This window comes from Phascolarctos cinereus, unplaced genomic scaffold (assembly GCF_003287225.1).
Source record: "Phascolarctos cinereus isolate Bilbo 61053 unplaced genomic scaffold, phaCin_HiC Scaffold_2;HRSCAF=192, whole genome shotgun sequence".
NCBI lineage: Eukaryota > Metazoa > Chordata > Mammalia > Diprotodontia > Phascolarctidae > Phascolarctos > Phascolarctos cinereus.
Window position 1 is genome coordinate 267,443,832 of NW_027555625.1, and position 24,425 is coordinate 267,468,256.

A 24,425-nucleotide genomic window follows, 5' to 3' on the forward strand; every position below is an offset into this window, starting at 1 on the left:
AGCCTGCCCCAATCCTTCCATCTGTCAATACCTCCCCCTAGAAATTATCTTGTATTTATTTTCTGTATGTGTATACATATACATGTGGGAGGTATACATATACATACATATTTTTATGTATAGACAATATCAAGCCCCTAGCACAATGCCTAGCACCCAGTAGGTGCTTAATAAATAAATCCTTGTTGATGGAGATCTTCCCATTCACCCATATCCTTCCTGTGAACATCCCATAATTTCTCTTCCCAACTCATTAAACAGGGCCAGCTGTTGCCTCAGCCTATTTCTCTGGATTCATGGCCAAAGTCTGGAACTTTAAGGAACAGTATTATGTTCTACACAGATGTCCTATCTTCCCTGATAGAATGTTCTCCCCCCATTCCAACCCTTCCACTTTTTCCAGGCCACCTCTACCTAGAGGACTAAACGGACTTCCCTTTTCCAGCAACGTCCTCTGGCAGAGGGATTGAGAGGAATATAGGGTAAGACAGCAGTGTTTGGGGTCTTGGATGTGTTTGAGGGCAAAGGAGGAGGGGTTTGCAAGTACTCTTCCTAGCTACATTTTCCCTAACAACATAGATGATAGCTGCAGTCCCAGTCTCAGTTCAGCCTCTCTGAAACAGGCGCTTAGAAACTGGAATCTTCATCTGCATATTCATAAGCACCTGATAAATTAATCATGATGTCAGCACATTCAGGCAGGAAAAGGAGTATGGGCACTCTGTCTCTGCCTCTCTCACTGTCCATGTGCATGTGCTTGTGTGTGTGTGTGTCTCTCTCTTTCACACACACACACACACACACACACACACACACACACTCTACCCTAGGCTCTCAAAATCACCCTCTCTTCCCCTCAGTCACTTGAGGAGTTCCTCTGGCCTCCCAGTCAATCCCACGTTCAGCTTTTTCCAGGAGGCAGACCCAATTGTACTGATCCTCTCTACACCCTCACTAGGCTCAATCGTAATGTAGTCATGTATCTTCACAGGTACTATTAGTCTTGACTCTCTAAATAATTCTAAGTTCCTGAAAGGCAGGAACCATATTTCATACTTCCCTATATCCTCAGGGCCTAACAGAGATAAGCACACAAGTGCTCAGATATTTCTTGAATTCATTTTAAGGGGAATCAATAAGTATGTATCTCCTATTGAACATCAAGCACTAGGCTAAGCCCTGGTGATTCAAGGACAAAATCCCATCCCAACCCTCTTTGTACATAGGCCTTACTATGCCACAATGCCCTTCTTCCCCTTCCCACATTTTCCAAAGATGATTGGTTATAGGGGAAAAGTTAAAATTTACAAATACCTCCATCCATGCCATTCCATTTGATATGTGTCTCCTACCTCACGGCTCCCTCCACACCCATTTTGATTCACTCAGTTGTTCAACAGCAGAAACAAGAAGTGTGTTTGGGGAAAACTGAACCCCCAAAAGGGAAGTAGTCCAGGGAACAATATGGATTTATGGGGGAACCTAGATGTCCTCGATGTCCCATAGGTGTTTCCACTAGTGCTCTAAACCTAACGCACTACATAAGTGAATTGTCTTTAATAAAATCTGTCCCTAACATTTTTTGTTTAAAATAAGCAAAATGAAACAAGCCTCCAAATGAACAAGAGGAAAGGCAGTTTTAAGCCTCCTGGGGCCTCAGTTTCCTGATCTAAAAAAATTACGGAGTTGGACTAAATGACGTCTGAGATCGTTTTCAGCTCTAAATCTGAGTCTATGATATCCATAACTTTCAGAGGTTCTCCTCCCCCTCCCCAAGTCCTCAGTGGACTATGAATGTTCAAGCCAAAGTTCCCAAGTAACAGCACAATCTAATCCCTTTGGTTCTGGGGGAAACAAGGATATTGAAATGACTAAAAAGAATCCTTTGCCAGTTAATGGAACCCTATCTTATAAACCCACTTGACTTCTAAGGAGACAACAACAGGTTGTCTCTCCAGCAATGGAACAGTCCCCAAAATGACTGAGGTATCTCCTGTGGTCCCTCAATAGCACTAAGATTCAGGAGTCCAAGTGTAGGCCCCATAAATGAGAATGAAGGAAGTTCAAGTCCACAGAACTCAATAAGCCAATGGTTAGGAGATCCTAAAGGTTGGCAGGTTTTCCTGTATCCCTTGATCCTAATGGGTAGAGTTGGAATACTGTTAACAAGTATTGAAACTTGGAAGGTGACTGGGGACTTTGGCCTGAAAGAGCCACTTGAGAAATCCCTCAAACACAAAGCAGACTTGAAAGGAAAATACAGAAATGCTCCCTCCTCAGGTCCGTATCTTCAACTAATCGCTGGATGTCTTCACCTAAATGTCCCACTTGTACCTCACAATCAACGTCCAAGATCCCATCCATCTCTAATTTATGAACCTATGTCTAAAACCAAATGCTTCATCTTCACTCCTCAAAACAGAAAGCCCTCCTAACTTGTAATTCTATTAACAGCACCAACATTGGCTAGTCACTCATTTTTTTTCCCCAAGCAATGACTGTTGGGGGAAGGCTCAGAAAATGCCAAAGTTGTGGGAATCTCAGCCTTCCATGCCAATCTCAGCAATGCCACCTACTGTCTTTCCCCTGCCCCCAACTACAGCAGAGATTTCATAAACATTTCCAAGTCTGATGGGTGGCATTCAATCCTGCAACTATGAGCCAGGGGGTACGTAAACTGGGAATGTTCTTAGGAGCCCCTTCTAAATTGTATTCACTATTTTAATACTGGAACCAACTATTGTGTTGAAAACAACTCAAACCCATCTACTAGTGGTTGTATAGACCACCTAACTTCCTATCACTCTTAGAAAGGCCATGGTTGGCTCCCAGAATTAGAACTTCCATTTCCTTTTTAACTTTCATGAGGCTCAAGCTGTTTCTAGCAGCCTGAGTTTCTCCCTCTCCATTCCAATGGGGATGAATGGTCAAGTTCTCTCTGTTCAACTGACTCAAAGTCTAGAAAGTCAAGGGATGCAGCCTAAGTAGGCCTAAGCTCACAGGAATAGGGAAGCTTTGAGGAAAGAAGGTTGTACAATGTAAGTGTACAAGTGGGCATAGTAACATCTACCAAGGAAACTATTTGTATCAAGTCTCTCCAGTTTGGTTTGAAGGGTCAGAAGTCAGAACTGATGGGTATGGCATAATTAGGAGTATGGACTTTTCTAAAAGACCAACTGCCCTCAGTAGACCCAGCCAGGCAGTCTGAACTATTCAATGCAGACTCAAAACTTCACTCCAGCCCTGCCAAGGGCCTACCAAGCAGAATTAAGCACTTTATAGAGTGGCCCATTCCCAAAAGCAGGAATACATAGGTAATCAAAATAGGCTTGGCTCAGGACACGGGTATAACAGCCTAATCCAAGGCCACCTACCTTAAAGACCAAGCAACCATAAGGGGAAAATGGAGAAAGGGGAGATGGATCCTAGATCCATCCAAGGGGAAAGAGAGCAGGCATATGGTATATGGTACACAAGACAGACATCCACATCAGCTCCAGGTGCAAAACAGATTTTTAATCAGAACAGCAACGAAAGAGCAAGGGGTTAGGGTGAAAGCAGCCTCAAAATGGAGTGGTGTTGGCACATAGTGGGCAGGCCCTTGCACGAGAGGCCAGGAAGGTGACAGTCTACCTAACTCTATGACAGGCCCTGGTGGAAGACATTTGGCCTCCCTCTGGAAAACTTTATATAACTTGTATCTTCTCCCCCAGCTCAAGTCCTGAGACTGCTCTGGATCAGTGGCCCTGGATGACAATCCAGTTCACACAGCAATGGGACCACAAACCAGAGAGGAAATTCAACACACTGTGCTTGTTAAAGTGTTCCCTTACCCCAAAAGGAGTGGTACCCAGACCTCGGGATGTGTGAAAGAAGATGAGGGAATGGGCCTGGGCAGCCAAATAAAACTTTTTTTTTTAAATAAAAAGAAAAAACAACCCTGATATCAAGAGCAGAGGAAGAAACACTTAATGGAGAAGGGGCTTCTATAGGGAAAACCTGCAAAACCCAGCTCCTGCTAACAGCTCTGGAAGAGCCCAATAAATGTTTGTTGAATTGAAGAAAACTTGGAACTTAAGTGCTGAAAGCATCACTCCTATCCCAGTTCGACACCCTCATTCTTGAACCCAAATATCCAAGAGCAAGAGTGCTGTAACTTGGCCCTCAAGCAAGTCACTTATCTCAGCCCTCAAATGGCTCTAACAGTGTAAGATCAGTTTTCCCAAAGGCAGGTATTGTTGCCTCCTCTGTCTTGTGCCCTAGGACCTGGGAGAATCCCACTGGCATGCAATTGCTTTCCAGAGGAAAAAGGGAGTTGAGATAACAAGTTCCTCTTTTTCAGTGGCCCTACAGCAGCCCACCTATAGCCAACACAGTGCTGCAAGCAGTATGATAGTAAGAGTCTAACCTTAAAGTTGGCTTTAACTGCAGGAATCCAGGAGCCAAGATCCCCACTAGATCAATCCCAAATCCCACCAGTGTGTCTCACTTACCATTCACTGAGGGAAATCTTTCATATAACAGGACTGATATAACCATCTAATGAGGCCTTTGCCCCTACCCCCCAAAAGCCAGCATCCACCCAAAGAACAACCATCAGTGCTGAGAATGGGACTGGATTATCCTAGAGTCTCACAGCAGCAGCAAAAAAAAGTAAAGCAATATGGCTATACCCAGGGAGGATTGCGACCTGAGCACCACAGAGAAAAAGAGCTAGAATGTGTGTGATTGTAATTGTTCTTCACCTCATCACAGCCAGGATACATTAGCATTGCCTTGTATTTTTACTGGTCCCTGGCCCAAAGCCCCCTTCTCAGACCTCAGGAGATCAAGTATGGAAACTGAGCCCCTGAAATCAACATCTGGTTTGTAAAAGAAGAGCTTGGAAAGGAGGGAGGAAACACAAAAAATAGCCAAGAAACAGCCAGGGTTCTCTTTCTGCCTGATCTCCCTCATTCTCCAGCCCTATGAGTACCCTGAGATGGGGACTGGTCTATGGTCTCCTACCCCCACTAGGAGCAACTGCTACTCAAACACTCAGAAAGGCAACAGGAAACAGGAAGAAAGTTAATGGAAACAGTAAAACGTATCAATCCCCCATACATCTGATGGTACAGAGCAAATTTAGCACATGAAGTGGGATGGGGAATTTGGGTGGGGTAAGGACAGAGGCGGGGTGGGGGTCAGGTAGCCACAAGGACCCTGCTTCCCCAGAGATACACCTCATCTCGCCTCTGGGGGAAGGGCAGGAGACTGGCCACACTTTGGTCATTCTTCCCATTCTGGGTCCTTCAGCAGTTGCACTGTGGGTGTTCACATATCCTGGAGAATTGCCTCCAGGACCAGAGAGATCAGCAGGGAAGTGGCATTGGAAAAGTGAAGGGAGCAGGGTGAGGGAGCTGGTGACCTCCAGGGTAGCGGTGGTTGTTCCCCCGCCTCTTCTATGATGACATGACAGGCTGGATGGGCAGCAGGCTACCAAACTTAAAGTGCTGGATCACAGGAAACTTCTCCAGGCACTACAGGGAACACGAAAAAAGAGAGCAAGAAAAAGTAAGTTAATATTAGCAGCTAGAAGGGCATCTCTAAAATCATCAGTTTACCTAGCAGAAGAATAATCATACTTCTAAATCAGGCCTAAGTATGCATGAGGCTGAGGGTGGCAGCCTACAGTGGAGCATCAGCAATGGTCACTCTGAGGAAGTTTAGAAGAAAAGATTCCCCACCTCTGGACCTACACAGAGGAAATACCAGGTGTTTCTACACTGATCCGATCTCTGCTGATGACTTTTCTCTTCTATCTAATAAACTACCTACCTTCCATCTTAGATTATCTGGGAGTTCCTGCCACCAAAAGAGAACATTCTTCTGGGAGAAACCCAATCCCACCAAAAGAATCTCTCCAGAAAGGGAAAGACGGCATGGATAAAAAGGGAAGCCAAGAGTCAAGAAACAGCATTGGGAGACAGGACAAAGGATAAAAGGACAATAAAAAGACAAGAAGCCAAGAAAGTGGCTCCCAGAATCACGCTGATGATTCCTATCCTGGATCCCCTGGAGTTAAGGCTAGAAATCATTTTCATACCAGTCCACAGGGCAACAGACAAGGACCCAGCTTCACAATTCTAAGCTTATTGGACTGAAGGCATCAAGACAATAAGAACCAGCTGAAATCCTCCCATCCTCAAGAACAACTCCCAGCATTGTAACACACTGTACAAGAAAAAGAGAAGCTAAGCAAGGGAGCTGTAAACACTGTGTAAGCCAAACCTTTAGCTTGAAGGCTCAGGTGATGTGGAAGGGAGATTTACCAAAGGAAAAGGGATACTGCTACAGAGAGGTTCTTGTGGCCTACAGCTTGCAGTGCCCTCTCTAATTATGAGCATTCAGGAACAGAGACTCAAAATGTATCTTCCAATGTACCAACTCCCTCAGAAAACACCACACAAATACACTCCCCACCTCAAGCCTAGAGTACTGTCTTCTTATCTCTGCTACCAAGATGCCTAAGCTTTCTTCAGGGCCTAGCTCAGATACCAGTTCCTCTATGAAGCTTTTCCTGGTCTATCTAGTGTTAATTTGAGAAGGAGAGAATACTATCCTACATTTACTCACTTGCATGTTGTTTCACAAAGTGGAATGTAAGCTCCTTGAGGGCAGGAACCGTTTTCTATTTCTGTCTTTGTATTCTCAGTGCTTTGCATCTTAGTGCTTGTTGAACTGAATATGGATCTAAAGCTACCAATATGTCCTATCCTTAAATCTTCTAGCTCCAGCCTGGGTTCCAAAGAAAGCCAAAGTAATCCAAACTACTAACCATTCACTTAAGTGACTTCAGCCATGAGGGTCTCTACAACACTGACACAAAGCCTCTTCTCATGCCTCCTGCTACATTAACAAATTGGGAGTATGACTCCTGGGTAGGATTGAGAGATGGATTACCACTGCTGAAGGGAATAGTGCAAGGGCCAAACTACAGCCTTGATCTCCAAGTCCCAGGGGGGAAAAAGCAAGCCATAGTCATGAAATTAGACTTACAACAAAGCTTTATCTTCTCACCTCAACAGCCAGCTACAAAAGGAAGGGGGAAGTTTCATGGGGTTGAGTCACAGGGAATTGAGGTCTCACAGGCCAACATCCTCAAGGGACCAGGAAGAAGGGCTAGGCCAAGTCTCACTAGAAATGGGAAAACCAGCTTGAACATCTTCATAAAATGTCAGCATATTGAAGGTGAAGGAGAGGAGAAGCCCCAGATGACAGTACAGGACAGCTTCAATCACAGCTAGACTCCAGGGGGGTAAACAGAAACAGGAGAGAGCAAGCAGTTGGGAGCGGAAGGGGGAGGTCATGCCCAGAGAAGGACATGACAGGGGACAGAAGCAAAGGCAGCTACCACTGCACTTACGTCATCAAGAAAGTAGTGGGAGTTTAGAAAGCCTCTCCCCCAACCCCCACCCCACCAGGGCCCTGGAATTCTAACAAGGGTTAAAGGTCAGTTTGCTTCCTGAACTCAGTCAAGAGATTCAGCCAAGACAAGGATTCTTGGTGAAGGGATAGATGTTCTCTCTGCTCCACCCACACAACCCTTCATCCCAAATCACACTTTCTTTGGGGGACCAGGCACTGGCATATCAAGCCCAGAACAAGTCCAGAAAATTTAGAAGCATATCCTGTTGTTTAAGCTCCCCTACTTCCCAAGCCTACAGGGTACTTAGAGCAACAATGGAAGTGGGGAGTCAGGTTAGGGACAAAAAAGTGGCTTTGGGGGACAGGAAAATTTAATCCTTTGGGGATGGAGCAGATGGGAGCCTCTGGCCAACATAGTAACTCAGCAAGGCCAAGCCTTGCTAATTGTCCCCCTAGAGGCCAACGCCCTGGGCCTGGGTAAGAACAGTTCCAGTGCTATCCAGGGAACTCCCTCCTCCTACCACATCCTTCCATGCCTAAGGCACAAGCTAGGAAGCTAGAATGAGAGGTCTTTCTTAGAGTCTAGCAATTGAAAAAGTTGGGGCCAGAAAAGGAAGAAAACAGGCAACTCTGGAGAACCAAGGAGATGAAAGTCTTTCCAAAAGCAACTATGCTGACAAGCCTCATATTACATAAACCCAACCCTGGTAACTTTACCTTGTCTTTACTACCCAGAGACTCTGTATTCTGAGTAGTACCCCCAACAAGTATTCAAGAAGGATAGGACTAATAAGACCAACTGTTGGAAGAGCAGCCTCTGGTACATGTTCTGTAGGCATATCAGTGCAGCAGTGGGGTAAGGGAAGGGATGGGGGGGAATTTGGGAAGTAGGTAACGAGGACATAAGAGCCAACTACCTTCCCCCCTACACAAACCCCAAGAGATCAGGTTGGGACAGGGAAAGATGACCCTATTATTCTCCTGACAAGGGAGAGAAGAGAGCTAGGCTGCAGCCGGAAGGAGCCAGCACAGCTCCTGAGAATGACGCCTCTTAGATTAGAGAGGTATGTGGGTTGGAACCTAAACACAGGATGTGAAGTTCAGAGGAAAGGGGGGGAGGGGTGAAAGGAAGGGAGAGAAAAGGCTAGGCCTGGTCAGCTCCAGCTCCATTAACCCTTTCAGGTACTTGGATTAAGTAGGAATGCCTAACATATTCATAGAATTTTTGGTGCTGCAAAACAGATCATTCCACCTTTATACACCTTTATAACTTTTATACTCTCTGAAAATATGGAAAAGCAGAAGGATCATTTCTTTCAAAAAACAACAAGATGTTAACTAATCAATAGAAATAGACCATCTCCATATAGACAGCTAAGGGATACAATGAAGCTAATCCCCAGGACCAGTTTGAGACATGAAAAGGGGCCCTCAAGAATCCATGTTGTTTAATTCTCTGGGCAGGGAGCCTGAGGCCCAATTCCACTTTCTCTAGTTATGAAGAGCAATTCCACTGGTTCCAAACTTCTTCAGGCATGGCAAATAGTTTCAGGACTGGTTTGAAGAAGTGGGAAGAGTTAGGCTTCTAAATTCTCATTAGCTAAGGGCAGAAGAAACCTCCCTGCAGAGGGCACTAATGGAAACTGGGCAAAGACAACCTATTCACTACCATTTACAGGGAAAAAGTACCCTCTAAATCTAATGAACTCTAATGAATGGAGTTGGGAAGGGGTTCTCCTCATTTTAGGGCAGGAGGGACTTAAGCAGAAGAGGTTAAGTGAATTGGTTAAAGTCATCAAGATAGCAGACCCTAAGAAGCCAGGTCTTCTGACTCCCAGTTTAGAATTCTACCTATTATAGTCCTAATTTCACCTATAAAAGAGGAAGAGATGATTCTTTCCAGGGACTGAACTGTATCAAGAATAGGAAGAGTGGGCAGAGGGGCACTAGACCTCCCACCGAAACTCACCTCAGCTTTATACATGCGGATGAGGCCCTGGTTCACTTTGGACCAGGAAGGTACAGCACTGATGTTCCACAGCTGGTTGGAGTGCTCAGCAAAGGGGCCAGTCTTCATCTGGAAGGGAAAATGGAAGAGTTCAGGAAGGTGCGGGGTGGGGAGGAGGGGGGTATACCAAGCCAGCAGGGAAGTTTATCCACAGCCACAGTGACTCAGAGTCACACTGATTTCAAACAAACATTCAGGGTGACCCTGGTCCTGGTTTTATGCTTATACATACTTATCCCTTTTCTGTCTTTACACAAGAATTCTTTGCCTCCCCTGACAACCACCTTTCTGCCCCATATACCTGTCTGATAGAAATGGTCTCCCCCACCGCCACCAAAAGAGCAGACACAGGAAGATAAAATTCCCATTCTAGCACTTGGTACAGCTTCCATCCATTCCCCTAGTGCAACACTGCTGAGCTTTCCAATACTATGACTCATTCCCACTCAGATAAACAACTCCCCCCCAAACACACACAGCAATACAAAGAGTAGCCTCCTGATAGAAGCTCTCAGCTTGTACCTGCCACAGAGCCCAGGGTAGGAATAGGAAGGGGGAATTGGGAAGGAGGGGAGGAAAAAGGAAGGCACAGAGGGGTTCTGTCTTTGGATGGCTGGGGTGGGCAAAGAAACTAAGATAGGTATTACACTGCAGTCCATGTGGGCAGAAAGGTCTTCGGGGTACAGTGGAGTTGAGAAGACCTTTTTTAAAAAAACCAGCCCAAATACTCTCTACCAGCCACAAGGGGAGAGGTAGACAGAACCCTGACAGCAGTAAACAGCAGACACAATCACAAGGACCACTCTGCTCCTTGGCCCCTTCTCCTTGGAGAGTGGTTCAGACCCTCAGGGAGAGAAAAAAAAATTCAGTAGTCTGCTTTGCTGAGCAAAGTTCCCATGACATCAGAAACCACAGCACGGAGGCCAAGAGGCTTTTATTTCCCTGCATAGATCTTTCTACCATCATGAGGCAAACACATTTTTATTTATTAACTGAACAGTTAGTAATCTCTACTCTCACACACATCTAGACACTCCCATCTCAAGGAAAAGTTGGGTATATGAGGGCTACCTTGTACCCAGCACATATGCCAGAAGAACAGGACCCAGAGCAGAACTAAGCATGACAAAAGAGGAGTGTGTCAGGTCCTATGTTATAGCAATAGCCTTAGGCTAGTGCATTATCATTAACCCTGTTCCCCAAAATGAAAGGCACTAAACCTACTACCTGTTGGGATTGAGTTCCTTTTTAGGCATGGTAAATAAACAAAGTCCTTCACAATGATTCTCTCTTCTCCTCATTCATATGACCCCGATGGCTCCTCCTACCCAGGTGTAGAAGTAAGGGATTATCTCTTTGTTTATTCTGACTAGGACATAAAGATTTTGCATTTTACTAATGATGTAGGATTTTATGGACACCAAGGCAGAAACAGGATTAGAACTCAGACATTATTCATTCACTTCTACCCCTCTTCAGTCTTATTGTTGCTTAAGGTACTGGCCAATCATACCCTGAAGCAGCAGCATCCCTCCAATTGCAATGACTTATGGACCACTTAATACTGCAATCAAGAAAAGCAGCTCTTTTCAATGGGATAGGCACAAAACATTAGGACCCCAAAGATGCTGGATATACAAGTTCAATGACCCCAATCATTGCACTCACTAGGAAGCAGTCCCCCATTTCCTGAACTCCAAGGGAAACAGAGGATGCAATGCCAAGACAAAGGCTCCTAAACATACCATGCTCTCTCACCCTTGGCTTTGTCTGTGCTTCTTTCCCCTGCCTAGAACATTCTCTCCAATACAAATTTTACTTATCCTTCAAAATCCAGCTTACATCCCATAAGCTCCATGGAGCTTTCTTTCTTTCTTTTGTGTCCCATAGCATTTACTATCTACAGTATTCATTTGGCCAATCACATAGTGCCTTCATTTCCAGTTAATTTACAAGTGTCTGTGTCATCTCAAGTTGGGGGGGAGGGCCCTCAGGGAGCAACCAGGTTACATAATTCTTTTGTGAGGATGAGGATGATGATGATGATAACTAACACTGGTACCCAGCTTCGAGGTTTTTGAAGTGCTTTACAAATATTATCTCACAGGGGTTAAGTGATTTGCCCAGAGTCCTACACCTAGTATATATATGGCCAAATCTGAACTGAGGTCTTCCAGACTCCAGGTCCAGTGCTTTATCCACAGGGCCAGCTAGTTACTCCCAAAGTGCTTAGTATAAGCAGCATTCCCAGGGAAGAGGTTAATAGTTTAAATGCTTGTTGGAACTAGTTGAATGGGGAAATGCTTTGGAACCCTAATGCTTTGTTCTGCTGCAGCAAGTCAAATTCCTTACTCCATGGGCTTCTGGAAACCAACCCAGGGCAAGTATATATCCCCAAATGAAAGTGGTAAGGTTAGAAATGAAAGCTCTCCAGCTAATTCTGTGGTGCCTCACTCATTCACAACCTAGGACACTGTATCTTGGTGAAATATTCCCAGGAAGGCCTCTTTGGTCTGCTGGGATAGGATTTGGTCATGCTCTCATTGAGTCGAAATCCCCTCCTCTCAAAGGCTGAAAAGGAAATAGAAAAAAGAACAAGAATACTGCCAAAGACCCAGTATAGTAGGAATGGGCCCATTTCTGAGAGGATTGGCCATGGCTGGGTCACTGCAAGGAGAGTTATAATTGTTTGGGAGAGCAGAGGGGAAGGGAAGAGAAGGAACAGGGGTGAGAAGAAAAAAATTAGTTCATTCTAGCCACAAAGGGAGAAGAGAGAGCAAGCACTGGAGCAAGCAAGCAAGCTGCAGTCCCGCAGTGACCCCAGGGGAATCGAGTGAGTCAGAGCAGCCATATTGAGCAGGAAATTACTCACAGACGCTGCGTTCCTGCCTCTCTGCTCCCAAGAGAATCAGCCTTTTGTAAATGGTTCCTCTGTCAGTAACTGGGGGGGGAGGGGAAGGGGCAGAAGAGGGAGGGAAGGCTCTGTGCAGTGCCTTCCTGTCAGCTCCTTCCCTTCCAGCTGAAATCTGATCCCTCCCTTCCCAAAACTCCAAATTTAGAAGCCAGATTGAAACTGAAATTCTTTTCCTGCCTGCCCTAGGCTCTTAAAGGCACCAAGACTACATTTCCCAGGGCAACAGGCTTCCTAGAACATAGCTCCAATATCTAGGATACACAGGGTCACCAAAGAACTGAGATTTCCCCTAAGAGCCTCCATGGTATATGGCTCTCTCTCTAGGGAGATTCTGGAGGGAAGTCCATTTCTAATTAATTCTTTAAGGGTTTGTTTCTTTTTTAATCCACAAACTATATAATAAACTCGAAAACCTTAAAACCTCTATCTCCAGGTATGATATGGAAGCCTCCGGGCCTCCACAACGAATTGTTCTTCCTCCTTAGGTATTCATATGCATTCCTTTTTATTGTAGTCAATAATATTTGGTTACTCAATAATTACATAGTGCAGGACTGTTGGGGGGAAGTGGGGCTGATAGTGCTATAAGGACGAAGGAAAGAGAGGACGCACAAATTAGAGTACTAGAGGGGAACTACCAGGTATACAGCACCCCTAGTCACATTCATATATTTCTTCTGTGCAAATGTGTAAATCAAAATTAATCCTCACCAATATCAGGCCTTTGCCTAGTATAACTTCTAATGTTCAACTACTAATGTTGTTTTGGAGCAAGAAATGAGAAAACTAAGACCCAAAAAGTAGAGAAAGAGAGCTAGAAACAGAAGCATGAAGAAAGGAAAAACTTTTAACCCGCCCCCCTTTAATACATCACCTTCCACCCTTTTCAATTTCACCAAATCCTAAGTGTTCAATATGCCTTCAGTGCCACCTAGTGGCTGCAATGGGTTTCCTTTTGTTGTAGGAACTGAGCAACTCAAATTTCAGTAAAAGCTATTTATCAGAAATATGAACTGTAATCTCCTACACACTGTGAATTTCAGACTACCCCAGTTTTTCCTAGACCCAGGAGGCTATAGTTAACAGGGAGAGCTAAAATAGCTACTAACCAGCTTAAGTTTTTGTTGTTGTTCAGTCATTGTTCAGTTATGTGTAACTCTTCACGACCCCATTTGGGGTTTTCTTGGCAAAGATACTGGAGTGGTTTGCTATTTCTTTCTCCAGCTCATTTTACAGATGAGGAAACTGAGGCAAACATAGTAAAGTGACTTGCCCAGGGTCATGCAGCTAGGCCACATTTGAACTCAGGAAGATGAATCTTCCTGACTCCAGGCCCAGCACTCTATATCCACTTCACCACCTAGCTGTCCCACTTAAGTTTTTACTCACCAAAACACGCAGAAAGAAAAAGACCTTCCTACAAGACAAAACTGAATTCTCCTACCCTGGCTCTTCTCGTTTCAGTTTCCTACTTTTGGAGACATTCTTGTTTCCACTTTAAACACAAGCAAAAACATGTTATTGTCTCTCAAAGCAGTGAGCCAGGCAACGCCGAGTCCTGTCATCTGGGTCTCCCTATCCCCAATGACCTTGGTCCCACTACAATGCCGAAAGCAGATCTCCAGGAATGAAGAACTGGCAAAGCAGCCGCCAGCTCCAGATTCTCTTTGCTGGTTTGGTTGGGGGAGGGAGGGCTGTGTTCTTCCTTTTTAACCTCTGATTTCTGAAGGGGCCAGAGCTTAATAATGACCACAGAGTAACTTTTGTATTACAGACCAATCAATGTCCCTTCCTAAAAAGCTGAGACTTCAGAGGGGCTGAGTAGGCTATAAGCCACAAGAATAGTGACAATGTGTACAGCTCTGTCAATCTAGCAATGCTAAAAGGCATTTATTAGGGTACCTGGAGCGTCCGGGCATATGAATGTACAGGCAGCTCATATATCTTGGTGCATCCGGCTCCCCCTTTTCCTTATTTTTTTTGAAGAGGAGAAAGAACCAAAACTAACAGTACCAGCATAGACATTATAGACATACAATGCAAACGGAAGCTCCCAGAGGAAAGGGACCTCACTAGATTTATGTTCTGTTAAATGCCCAACATAAAGTCATCTCATCACTTGATAACTGAAGGGGAAGCTGGAAATGGGTTTCTTTCATTTTCTTTCTCCATAAACTACCTTTATCTACTATCTCCTCTCAGTCTCCCAAGGAACAGACACCATGGCTCTTCAGATCAAATCTCTCCTATTTTAGTATCAAAAGCTCATCTTTATGAAGGGTCCTGTTTCACCTAGGTTCACAAGAAGGTTCAGACATAGGGACTCTAAATTGGAGAATGCCATCTATACATTCTCTCCACCCCCAAAAGGAAACCATAGTCCTCCTCACCTCAGTAATAAATAGGATGCATTCCAGGAACATGTAGTCCTTGTGATTCTCATTCACTGCCTTTTCATCCACAAAGTGCCTAGGCTCCAGGCATGGGTGTTCTAAGAAAGGTAGAAAACCTCATAATAAAGAAACCAGTCCTTGAAACTATGTATTCCTTCTCAATTCCAGTCATATATTGTACCTACTTCTATTTGTAGCCTAGCTACAAATAATAATAATGATAATGATAACTAACATTTATATAATGTTTTAAGTTTTGCATAACATTTTACAAATATTATCTCATTTTATCCTCACAACAACCTAGAAGGTAGGTGCTATTATTATTCTCATTTTTACAGATGAGGAAACTGAGGCAAACAGAGGCTCAGAGTCACACAGCTAGTAAGAGTCTGAGGCTTGATTTGAACTCAGGTCTTTCTGACTCCAAGTCCAGTACTTTATCTACATCCTCTATCTGCCTATGAGAGAGACAAATAGAGGCTACGATAGACTCCAATCAGTAGCTGATCTAGACATATAATTTGCAGTTGATTACTCCAAGCAAAATGGAAAATAAAGCAACCCTACTCTTTTCTTTAATTCTTGCTCAGTCAAGATAAGCCAACCCAGAAGTTGGGAGTCAAAGTATGCCTACCCTTGGGTTTGACATGGACCTTAACAAATCATTAGCTGATTTGTACTTAGGGAAAAAAGGAGTCCTGTTTGGGAGGGTGGGGGAAAGGGTAAGAGGAAAGAACTCGTTTTTCTGATGGGTTCTGCATAATGCTCAATAATAACAGAGGATGACATTAGCTCCTTCTGGTCACTAAGCCAAGAGTATCCCTCATTTTAAATCTGAAAACACCACAGCAGCCACCCGGAGCTGGGGTCTAAATTTCACATCAACCCATTAAGCATTAAGCAAGAAGCCTTGCTCCTTCAGTCCTTGTCACTTCCCATTATCTCTGCAGTGCTCTGCCTCCTCTTCCCACAGCATCACCACACCAGCTCACAGCACAAGGTCAACAACAAACAGCCTCAGTCAATAGCTGGTTTAATGTCCTGGTTCACAAGCTATCACTGGCTGCCAGGTGCTGGGTGCTGGGCTCTGGACAGGAGGTAAAAGGGGAAAGAGAAAGGAGGAGGGGGAGTACAGGAAGATAGAGGAACGCACTGGGGAAGAGGGAGGAAGAGTCTTCTTTGGTACCTATAAGCTGAGAACTGCCCCAGATGAAGGGCAAAAACTGGAAGTCATCTAGACCCCACACTCCTTGGCTTCCAGCTGGCTCCATCCTGTAGGTTTTCTGAAGTTTCCTCATAACCTCAAGGTACCTGAGGTGAAGAAGACAGGAAAAAGTATAAAACAGATTCTTAACCCTTCTATACCACAGAACAAGAGGCAAAAGAGATAGCATGGGAGCAAGTAGATCGTATTTTGATTAAAATCTACACGTAAAAAGTCTGTCTTATTTTCATGTATTGAGAATTCATATGATATTGAAGAAAGGTCTGCACCTCAGGTCAGACAACCTAAACCTTAATCCTGGCTCTGCCACTGACTTCCTACACAACCTTGGCCAAGTCAAACTCTCTGGACTTCAGTTCCTTCATCAATAAAACGATCATTTTACTCCCCACTCCCATCCCCTCAAAACGTTATATACTCATCTGCTTCATCCATCTTTGGTGTTTCTGAGAAGTGCCTTACCTTCTAAAGTGGAGAGAATGCTACTCTTAAACTGCTTAGCACTGTGAATATTTCCCAGTGGGCCAGAGAATATATGACATTAACATTTGGAATAAAGCACTGAGGCCCCCTGCTCAAGCTTACTAAGATACTACTAGTGGCAGAAGACCATTAGCAAGGAATTTCTTCAACCTTTCTTTGGCATCTGTTTACCTGGGAGATAACTAAACTACATCAGCAGAATGAAATTTCAGAGAAAAGAGAAAACCAGAAAAACTAAGAAATCTAGGGAAGGTGTGAAGAAGATAAGAAAGAACAACACAGGAATCAGACTGCTTAGTAGCACTCTCGCTAGGAAGTTATGTTTTATTCCTGGGTCCCACTATGACAGTAGCAAGAAAACAAACTCCATCCCCACCAGACCCTGTTCCTCCTTTCCCTCACCGATTAAATACTTTGAAGACAATGGCCATTTGGTCATCTACCCTGAGGACTCCAATCTTGCAGAGACAGCAAAGGAAGGCAGCAAAGGCTGCTTCATGACCTGGAAGAGGGAGAAAGAAACAAAAACATAAGCTGAAGGAGACCACAGCTTCCATTAAAAAATGAAAAGGGTTTCTTCCTGCCCTCCTAGACTGTCCCTGAAAGATTAAGAAATAGGTATCTTCCTCCAAAGGGAATATACAGAGTTAGAACCTAGATCTCACACAGGCTCAAATTAGATTAGGCCTTTTCTAGCTCTACCAGTGTTGTAAATTCATTCCTAAATATGTCTGAGGTATTAGTTTAAAAAAAACAGAAGTGCATATAATATGACATACATAATTCATCCTGTTTCAAATACTAAGAACTCCATCCTCCCCATTCCCCAACATCACCACACTGGGTTGGGCTGACCAGATCAAAATCAACTGCTAATTGTTAGGGCTTTGCCTGGAGAAGTTCAACCTCAAGCACAACACTAAATTCCCTGCTGATTACTTGTTATCGTTATCATCACTCAGGTGCATTGGACTCAAACCAGTCAAAGCCTCAACCAACCAACCACTGACTATGCAATGATCAAAAACCAGAGACTTGAAAAGAACACACAGCCATCTTATTTACCTGGAGTCTTTGATTTTTGGTCTTGGTCAGATCCTCCCAAATGTACAACTCAAAGCAATTATTAAGTATTCCCTCCATCCAGGGAACAAGTCAAGACAAAATGTACTCAAGAGCCCAAGGTCTACCTGGATTTTCTCAGACTCTTGCTTTAAAAACCCAAGCACTAGCCAAAGCTGGAGGCCTGAGCTACTGCTACCACAAGGAGCCCACAAGGGCTGTACATTTCAGGAGGGAGAAGACAGACTTCTTCCAAGTCTCCCTGGGTATATGGATACCTGGCGTGAAAAATACACTTCTTTTAAGGTTTGACCTTCTTCATGAGGTCAAAGTCAGCCCGGAAGCCCCAAAAGGAACCCAGTAACATCAATCAAGAGACAGAGGGCCTCAGGGAAAGCATATGTCAAAATGCAAGGAAACCAAGAGTAAGCCCCAAGAGCAAACCAACTCTTTAAGAAGCTTTGTGGAGCTTTATAGAATGCTGCCTGAAGATGCCAAGGAGAAGAAACACAAGCAGCACCAGGTAAGAGTAACAGAGATCTATCATGAAAGGGAGAACAGAAAAACAAAATAACTATCCAGGGATCCATATTTTGGGCAATGCTTCCCCCTGGTGGACCAAACTAGCACCACACCAGCCATGTGCTACTCTCAGGCACAAAACATAGCTCCTCTCCAAAGCTTTTCATTTCTGGAATATAGCAAACTTCATGAAAGCTACATTTCACAGACACAAACTACAGAAACTCCTGCTTACCTAGGATGGCTGCGGGACAGCCAAAAACAAAGAAAAAAGGCAACCTTAGGAAGGACAAAGATGAAGCAAAATAATCACCACCTCCCACCACCCAAGGCCCTTAAGATTGCAAGTTCCAGGCAAGAGTAAATTACCTGTGCCATAATCAATTCGGGTAGGGTTTCCCACCGATTCCTTTAGGTAAAGGGCCACCTCAGGTACAGCAGCTGCCAGATGGCTAGGGACCACTGTGGCCACTAGGTTTTCTGCTTCCTGATAAAACAAGATGGAGAAAATTAGTACCACATTGCTTAGCATTCAGAGCGGGCAGCAGTTGAGAAACATGAAAGTAAGGGGTGGGGGGGGGAAGGAAGCATCATCAACAATCCCACTTGCCTCCCCAGTAGGTGACAAGCCTCTACACCTCTGCCTCATTCCCTTGCTTGGCCATTATAAATAGTAGTCTCTCCTGAGTCCAAAAGAGAGAAGCTGTGGAAATAGCACAGAAAAGAAGCTCTCATTGACACATTAAGGAGAGCTGACCCAGTACAAAACTAAAATAGTGGACAAAATACTAGCTTTAAAAGAAACTTCTGTCCTTTTGTAGGGGAAGGTAAGAGAATTCTGCTGTAACGCCTCGACTCCATTACTCCAAAGGGTAGAAGACTCTGCTTTCTGATTAAAGTACAAACTCCTCTACCTGGTTTTCAAGACTCTCCACAATCTGGCAGCATTCAACCTTTCCAGTCCTCTCATTTCATGCCTTATATGTGCCACTCAAAATGAACTACTCTGCTCTCAAATACTCCAAAAACTTCTGCACTTTTATTTATGCAATACCCCCTTGCCCAAAATGCCTTCCTTTTAACTGGTTAAAGCTCAATCCAAATGCCACCTTCTCTAAAACTTTCCCCTAAGATATCACATAGCACTTTACTTTGCAATTCTCTAATTCATTTCCATAATGTTGGGCATATCTGCATTTGTCTTAATCTCCTAGAATGTAACTTCCATGAGGGTAGGAGCTATCACCTAACCTTTGTATCTTCCCTAGTATTTAACATAATATTAAGCATACAGTAAGTGCTTAACATATTTTTTAAATAAACAGGAAGAATTTAAGGCAAACTAAAAGCATTTTCCCTTCCCAAAGAATTGAAGATTTGCATTATATCTAGATGCCCCAAGATTCCCTTAATTTAAGGCTTACCCAGTATCTGGGGGACAGCCCTTTTCCCCCTTGACAACTACCAAGACATCCTGATCCCTGACAGGTCTCAATTCCAATTTTACACCATCCACTCCTGATTAGTCCTGTACATATGAAATGCTTACCTGGTCAAGTTTAGCATACCAAGTCCTAAAGGCTTTGTTCCCAAATCTGGAGGGTTGATCCATGGGAGGGGTCTCATCAATCCATCTGTCTAATATGTTGAGAAGAGCGACAAGCTTATTAATGGCCTGTATGAAGCAAAACAGAAAGAATGGAATACAATAAGCAATAGCATTAGATGTGGAGGAACTACCAAAGGGGAAAAAAAAACTCCTGGTTCTGATGGACTCACAAGGAATACTATCAAATTTTTAACGAATAATTAGTACCAATACTATACAAATTATTCTCAAAAACTGAGAAAGAAAGCACCCTACCAGATTCCTTTTATAAGACAAATATTGTCCTAAAACTTCAACCAGGGAATACAATGAACAAGATTAATGGCTCCAAACAAGCCCTACTAGGTCTGGTGACTTTATTTTTTAAAAGTCTTGGGTCAAGAGTCAGGACTCCAGGACTCTAATCACAAACTGACCAAAGAAGCCTGGTTATGTCACTGCTTACTTTAGCGTCTTAAAAGCACAGCCTTACACATACATGTAGGATTTTTAGTGTGGTCTAACAGAACACCGAATTTGGAGTCAGAGAGCCTCAGCTTCCAAACATCAGCTTTGCTAACATGTTACCTGTGTAACCAGAAGGACATTACTTCATTTCTTTGGGTTCCTGTCCTCAACAGAAAATGAGAAGACATGGACTCTATTATCTCAAAGAGCCCTTTCCCTTTTAAGAGTCATTCATTCATATGTTAACATTTGCTATGTACACACACACACACACACACAGAGCATTAGACACTGGAAACAGATGAGGAAAAGTAGCTTAGTGTAGTAGACAGAGCCTAGGACTTGGGAGTTAGGAAGACCTGAAGTCAAATCCCTGCTCAGATACTTCGGACCTGATAGCCTTTAGGATCCCTTTCGGTTCTAAATCTGAGTTTATGATGCTTTGACATTTTCTGGTAGCAAAAAAACTGGAAGCAAAATGAACACCCACCAAATGAACAATGGCTAAATAAATTCTGGTATATGAAAAGAATGGAATAGTATTATACCACAAGAAATGATGAATAAAAGAATTCAGAGAAACATGAAGATTTTATATGAATTAATGCAAAACGAAATAAGTAGAACTATGAGAAGATATACACAATGACTACAATAACATAAAGAACACTAAAAGTCAATAAAACTGATTAAATGTCTAATCGTGGTCCCAGAAAACAGATGATGACAATATACATCTCCCTCCTCTTAGCACAGATATGAGGAACTAGGGATGCGGACTGTTGCATATGCTATCAGACTCAATCTCTTTGTTAGTTTTTCTTAGCTATTTTTCTTTATTAAAAGGGAGAGTTCAAGGAGGGTGGTATGTTAAGAAGGAAGTGATGTGAAAATGAAAGGCCTCAATAAAAACAAACACAAATATAGGCAATAACTAGTTTCCTTTAGAACCTATCATACGGAGTTCAAAATAATTATCAACTCTCAACTGCAACAAGTGGTTCATGTAGAAAGTAACCTCCATCTCCTTTTTGCCCAAACCTTCACAAGAAAGAATAGGTATCAAGGGTGTGTGGTGATCTCTAGGAAGGAATGGGCTGAATAAAGGAGACTCTTCAGCTCTCTACAGTAGTAGCTGATTACTCTAGCTGCCCAATAAAGGAAAAACTAGAGTCTGAAGGTTCAGTCCAGGACTTAAGATTTTCTCAAGAGAGAAAAGCAAAGGTCCTTTATAGAGGTAGCCAGAGAATATCCTCCTCCTTCTACAATGGGAGGAAAATATCATTAGGAGGGACAGGTAGGTAGCACAGTAGACAGAGCTCTGGCCTTGGAGTCAGGAGGACCTGAGTTCAAATGCGGCCTCAGACACACGACACTTAGTAGCTGTGTGACCCTGGGCAAGTCATTTAACCCTGACTGCCTCACATAAAAAACAAAAACAAAACAAAACAAAAAAAGAGAAAATATCATTGGGGCAAATCCTTCACCTCAGATATCTTGTAAAACAGAAAGGGAGATTTCTGATTATCTTGAGCTATAAAAAACAAAGGGAATCTAAGATTTCAAGCTGAGCATCCACGGAAAGGGAGATGAGAAAAATATGGTAAGAAAAGTATCATATTCATAGAGAAGGAGAAAGGGACAGTGTAGGTGAACAAACAGTATTTTTACACAAACAATTCTGTCATCAAGAAAGTTGCAAAAGCTAACAGGCCTCTACCATAGATTGAAGAAAGCAGGTGAGGCTGTCAGACACAGAGAATTAAGTAGTAGACTAGAAATGGATTAAGAATCAATTTAGGGCTAGCTAATCAAAATGTGCAAAGATGTGGGCAATACCTAAACTTAGATGGCCCCAGAGATAAAAAAAAATGACTATGTTAGCTGGAAGGGCAATTTCAGAGAACCAGTGAGTTTGTAGGAAGCTTGTATATATTTTTATATATGAGCAGTAATGTCCTTAGAAAGTTAGGCATAGGGGACAGCTAAGTGGCACACTGGATAGAGCACCAGCCCTGAAGTCTGGAGGACTTGAGTTCAAATCCAGCCTCAGACACATAACACTCACTAGCTGTGTGCCTCTGGGCAAGTCACTTAACCCCACTTGCCTCACCAAAAAAAAAAAGTTAGACATAATCAGGGGTGATTTTTTTCCGGATCTTTTGCATGAGAGATGGTCAATATCTGTACACTACACTCTTTGGTGGCTACTAAGTATACATGAAGAGTATATGCTTCAATAACCTAGTATTTCCCCCTGCTGGATTTATGAAACAAACAATATGTCCTGCTTCAACCCACCTTTGCAAACAAAAGAAATTTGGAATCCCTGAAAGATGGGAAATTTCCCTCTGTGCCCACTTGGAAAGATAAATCGCCTCAAAGAGTTGCTTAGACCTCAATGCATAGAGAATAAGGTTACTGGGAGGGTATGTAATTCCCACAGCACAAAGTAGAGCAGCTATTACAAGTTGAAAAAGACCCAACAAAACCTGGATTTTCACTAGGCCTTTGGCCTCCAGAGGAGAGCTGAAGGGGATTAAGGAAAAGCACGCTGATGGCTAGCTGGAGCCTGCTGGCTCAGCTGGGTTAAATAATTAAAAGGCCCCTAACATCTTTTCTGTGGACTTCTCTTTGAAAGGAGCAAACTGCCTATTGTCTAGTTGGAGGCAGAGAGAATGAGTCCAGAAGAAAAGTTGAATTAGCACAAGTCAAGGGCCTTCCCACCAAAAAGAACACTTCCTGCTTTCAATTTCTCTAGAGCACTTTGCCAACTCTTCCCAGTACCAAAATGCACCCACCTCTGGGGGGAGGTACAGGGAGATTAGAGAACACAAAGCAGCTACTCGATCTTCTACTCCATAGCTAGAGGCAGGTAGTACCACCTATTCATCTGCCTTCAGCTTAAAGTGAACTACACTGCCTGTTGTCCTTGCTAGGTTTTTGTAGCTGCTCCTATCCCTCTGCCTCCCTACCCCTAGAATGGTCTCAATCAAAAAACACTGGAGCTAAAAAAAAAAATACATGCAAAAGGACTTAACACTGGAGTCTCAACAACAATCAAAGCCAGAATGCACTTTGACAAACAAGGATTTGCTTAAGTATTATAAAGCTCCTCTTTAATTAACTCCTCCCCAATCGCTGACCTTGGCCCAAGTAATGATAGCTCGAATTTATATATCACTTTAAGATGTTTTTGTTTATTTTAAAAATTATTTTATTTTTTCAATTACATGTAAAAACAATTCTTAACATTCACTTTTTAAAATTCTAAGTTCCAAATTCTCTCCCTTCCTCCCCTTCCCACAATTTAGAAGGTAAACAACTTGATACAGGTTATACATTGCAGTCATTCAAAATATATTTCCATATTAGTCATATTCTGAAAGAAAATACAGACCAAAAAGGTTTTTTTTAATAAAGTTAAAAAAAAGTATGCATCGATCTTGAAGTTCTTTCTCTGGAGGTGGAAGCATTTTTCATCATAAGTCCTTCAGAACTGCCTTGAAAGAATAGCTAAGTCATTCATAATTGATCATCATAAAATATTGCTGTTACTGTTTACGTTTTCCTGTTTTTTTCCTTTTGTTCTGTTTCTTCTTTCACAACACGACTAATGTGGAAATATGTTTACATAACTGCACATGTATAACATATCAGATTGCTTGCTGTCTGGAGGAGGGGGGGATGGGAAAAGGAAGAAAGAAAAAATTTGAAATTCAAATTTTTATAAAAAATGAATGTTGAAAACTATCTTTACATGTAATTGCAAAAAATAAAATACTATTTCCAAAAACAAACAATGTTCTCCTGGTTCTACTCATTTCATTTTCCATCAGTTTATGTAAGTCTTTCTATGTTTTTCTGAAACCACCTTGCTCATCACTTCTTATAGCACAACAGTATTCCATCACAATCATAAGCCACAACTTGTTCAGCCATTTCCTAACTAATGATTATCCCCTCAATTTCCAATTCTTTGTCACCATAAAAAGAGCTGCTATAAATATCTTTGTACATATAGGTCTTTCCCTCCTTTTTTTTTTAATCTTTTGGGGATACAGGGGTATTGCTGGGTCAAAGGGCACATACAGTTTTATGCCCTTTGCTCTCTAGAATGATTGGATCAGTTCACATCACCACCAACAGTGCATTAGTGTCTCAATTTTTCCACATTTCCTAAAACATGTCATTTTCCTTTTCTGTCATATTAACCAATCTGATATAGGTGTGAGGTGGTAACTCAGAGTTTTTTAATTTGCATTTCTCTAATCAATAGTGATTTAGAGCATTTTTATATGACTACAGATAGCTTTGATTTCTTCTGAAAACTGTTCAGATCTTTTATCCAT

The 24,425-nt window shown here is 42.9% G+C and overlaps 1 protein-coding gene across 2 annotated transcripts in view; it reads right to left on the reverse strand.

Annotated features, from left to right (window-relative positions):
• Positions 1-3,495: 3,495 nt before the first annotated feature.
• Positions 3,496-24,425, reverse strand: part of PTPA (protein phosphatase 2 phosphatase activator) — a 31,502-nt gene continuing 10,572 nt past the window's right edge. Inside the window, exons 4-10 of one of the 2 annotated variants that reach the window (XM_020965741.2) lie at positions 19,567-19,692; positions 18,387-18,504; positions 16,836-16,935; positions 15,912-16,036; positions 14,720-14,820; positions 9,377-9,484; positions 3,496-5,519 (exon numbers count right to left, since the gene is read on the reverse strand). In XM_020965741.2, coding sequence (XP_020821400.1) covers positions 5,442-5,519; positions 9,377-9,484; positions 14,720-14,820; positions 15,912-16,036; positions 16,836-16,935; positions 18,387-18,504; positions 19,567-19,692 — 756 coding nt within the window. In that variant the 3' untranslated portion in view covers positions 3,496-5,441. Of the gene's footprint in view, positions 5,520-9,376; positions 9,485-14,719; positions 14,821-15,878; positions 16,037-16,835; positions 16,936-18,386; positions 18,505-19,566; positions 19,693-24,425 lie in introns of both variants that reach the window. The other variant, XM_020965740.2, reaches the window with a different exon arrangement.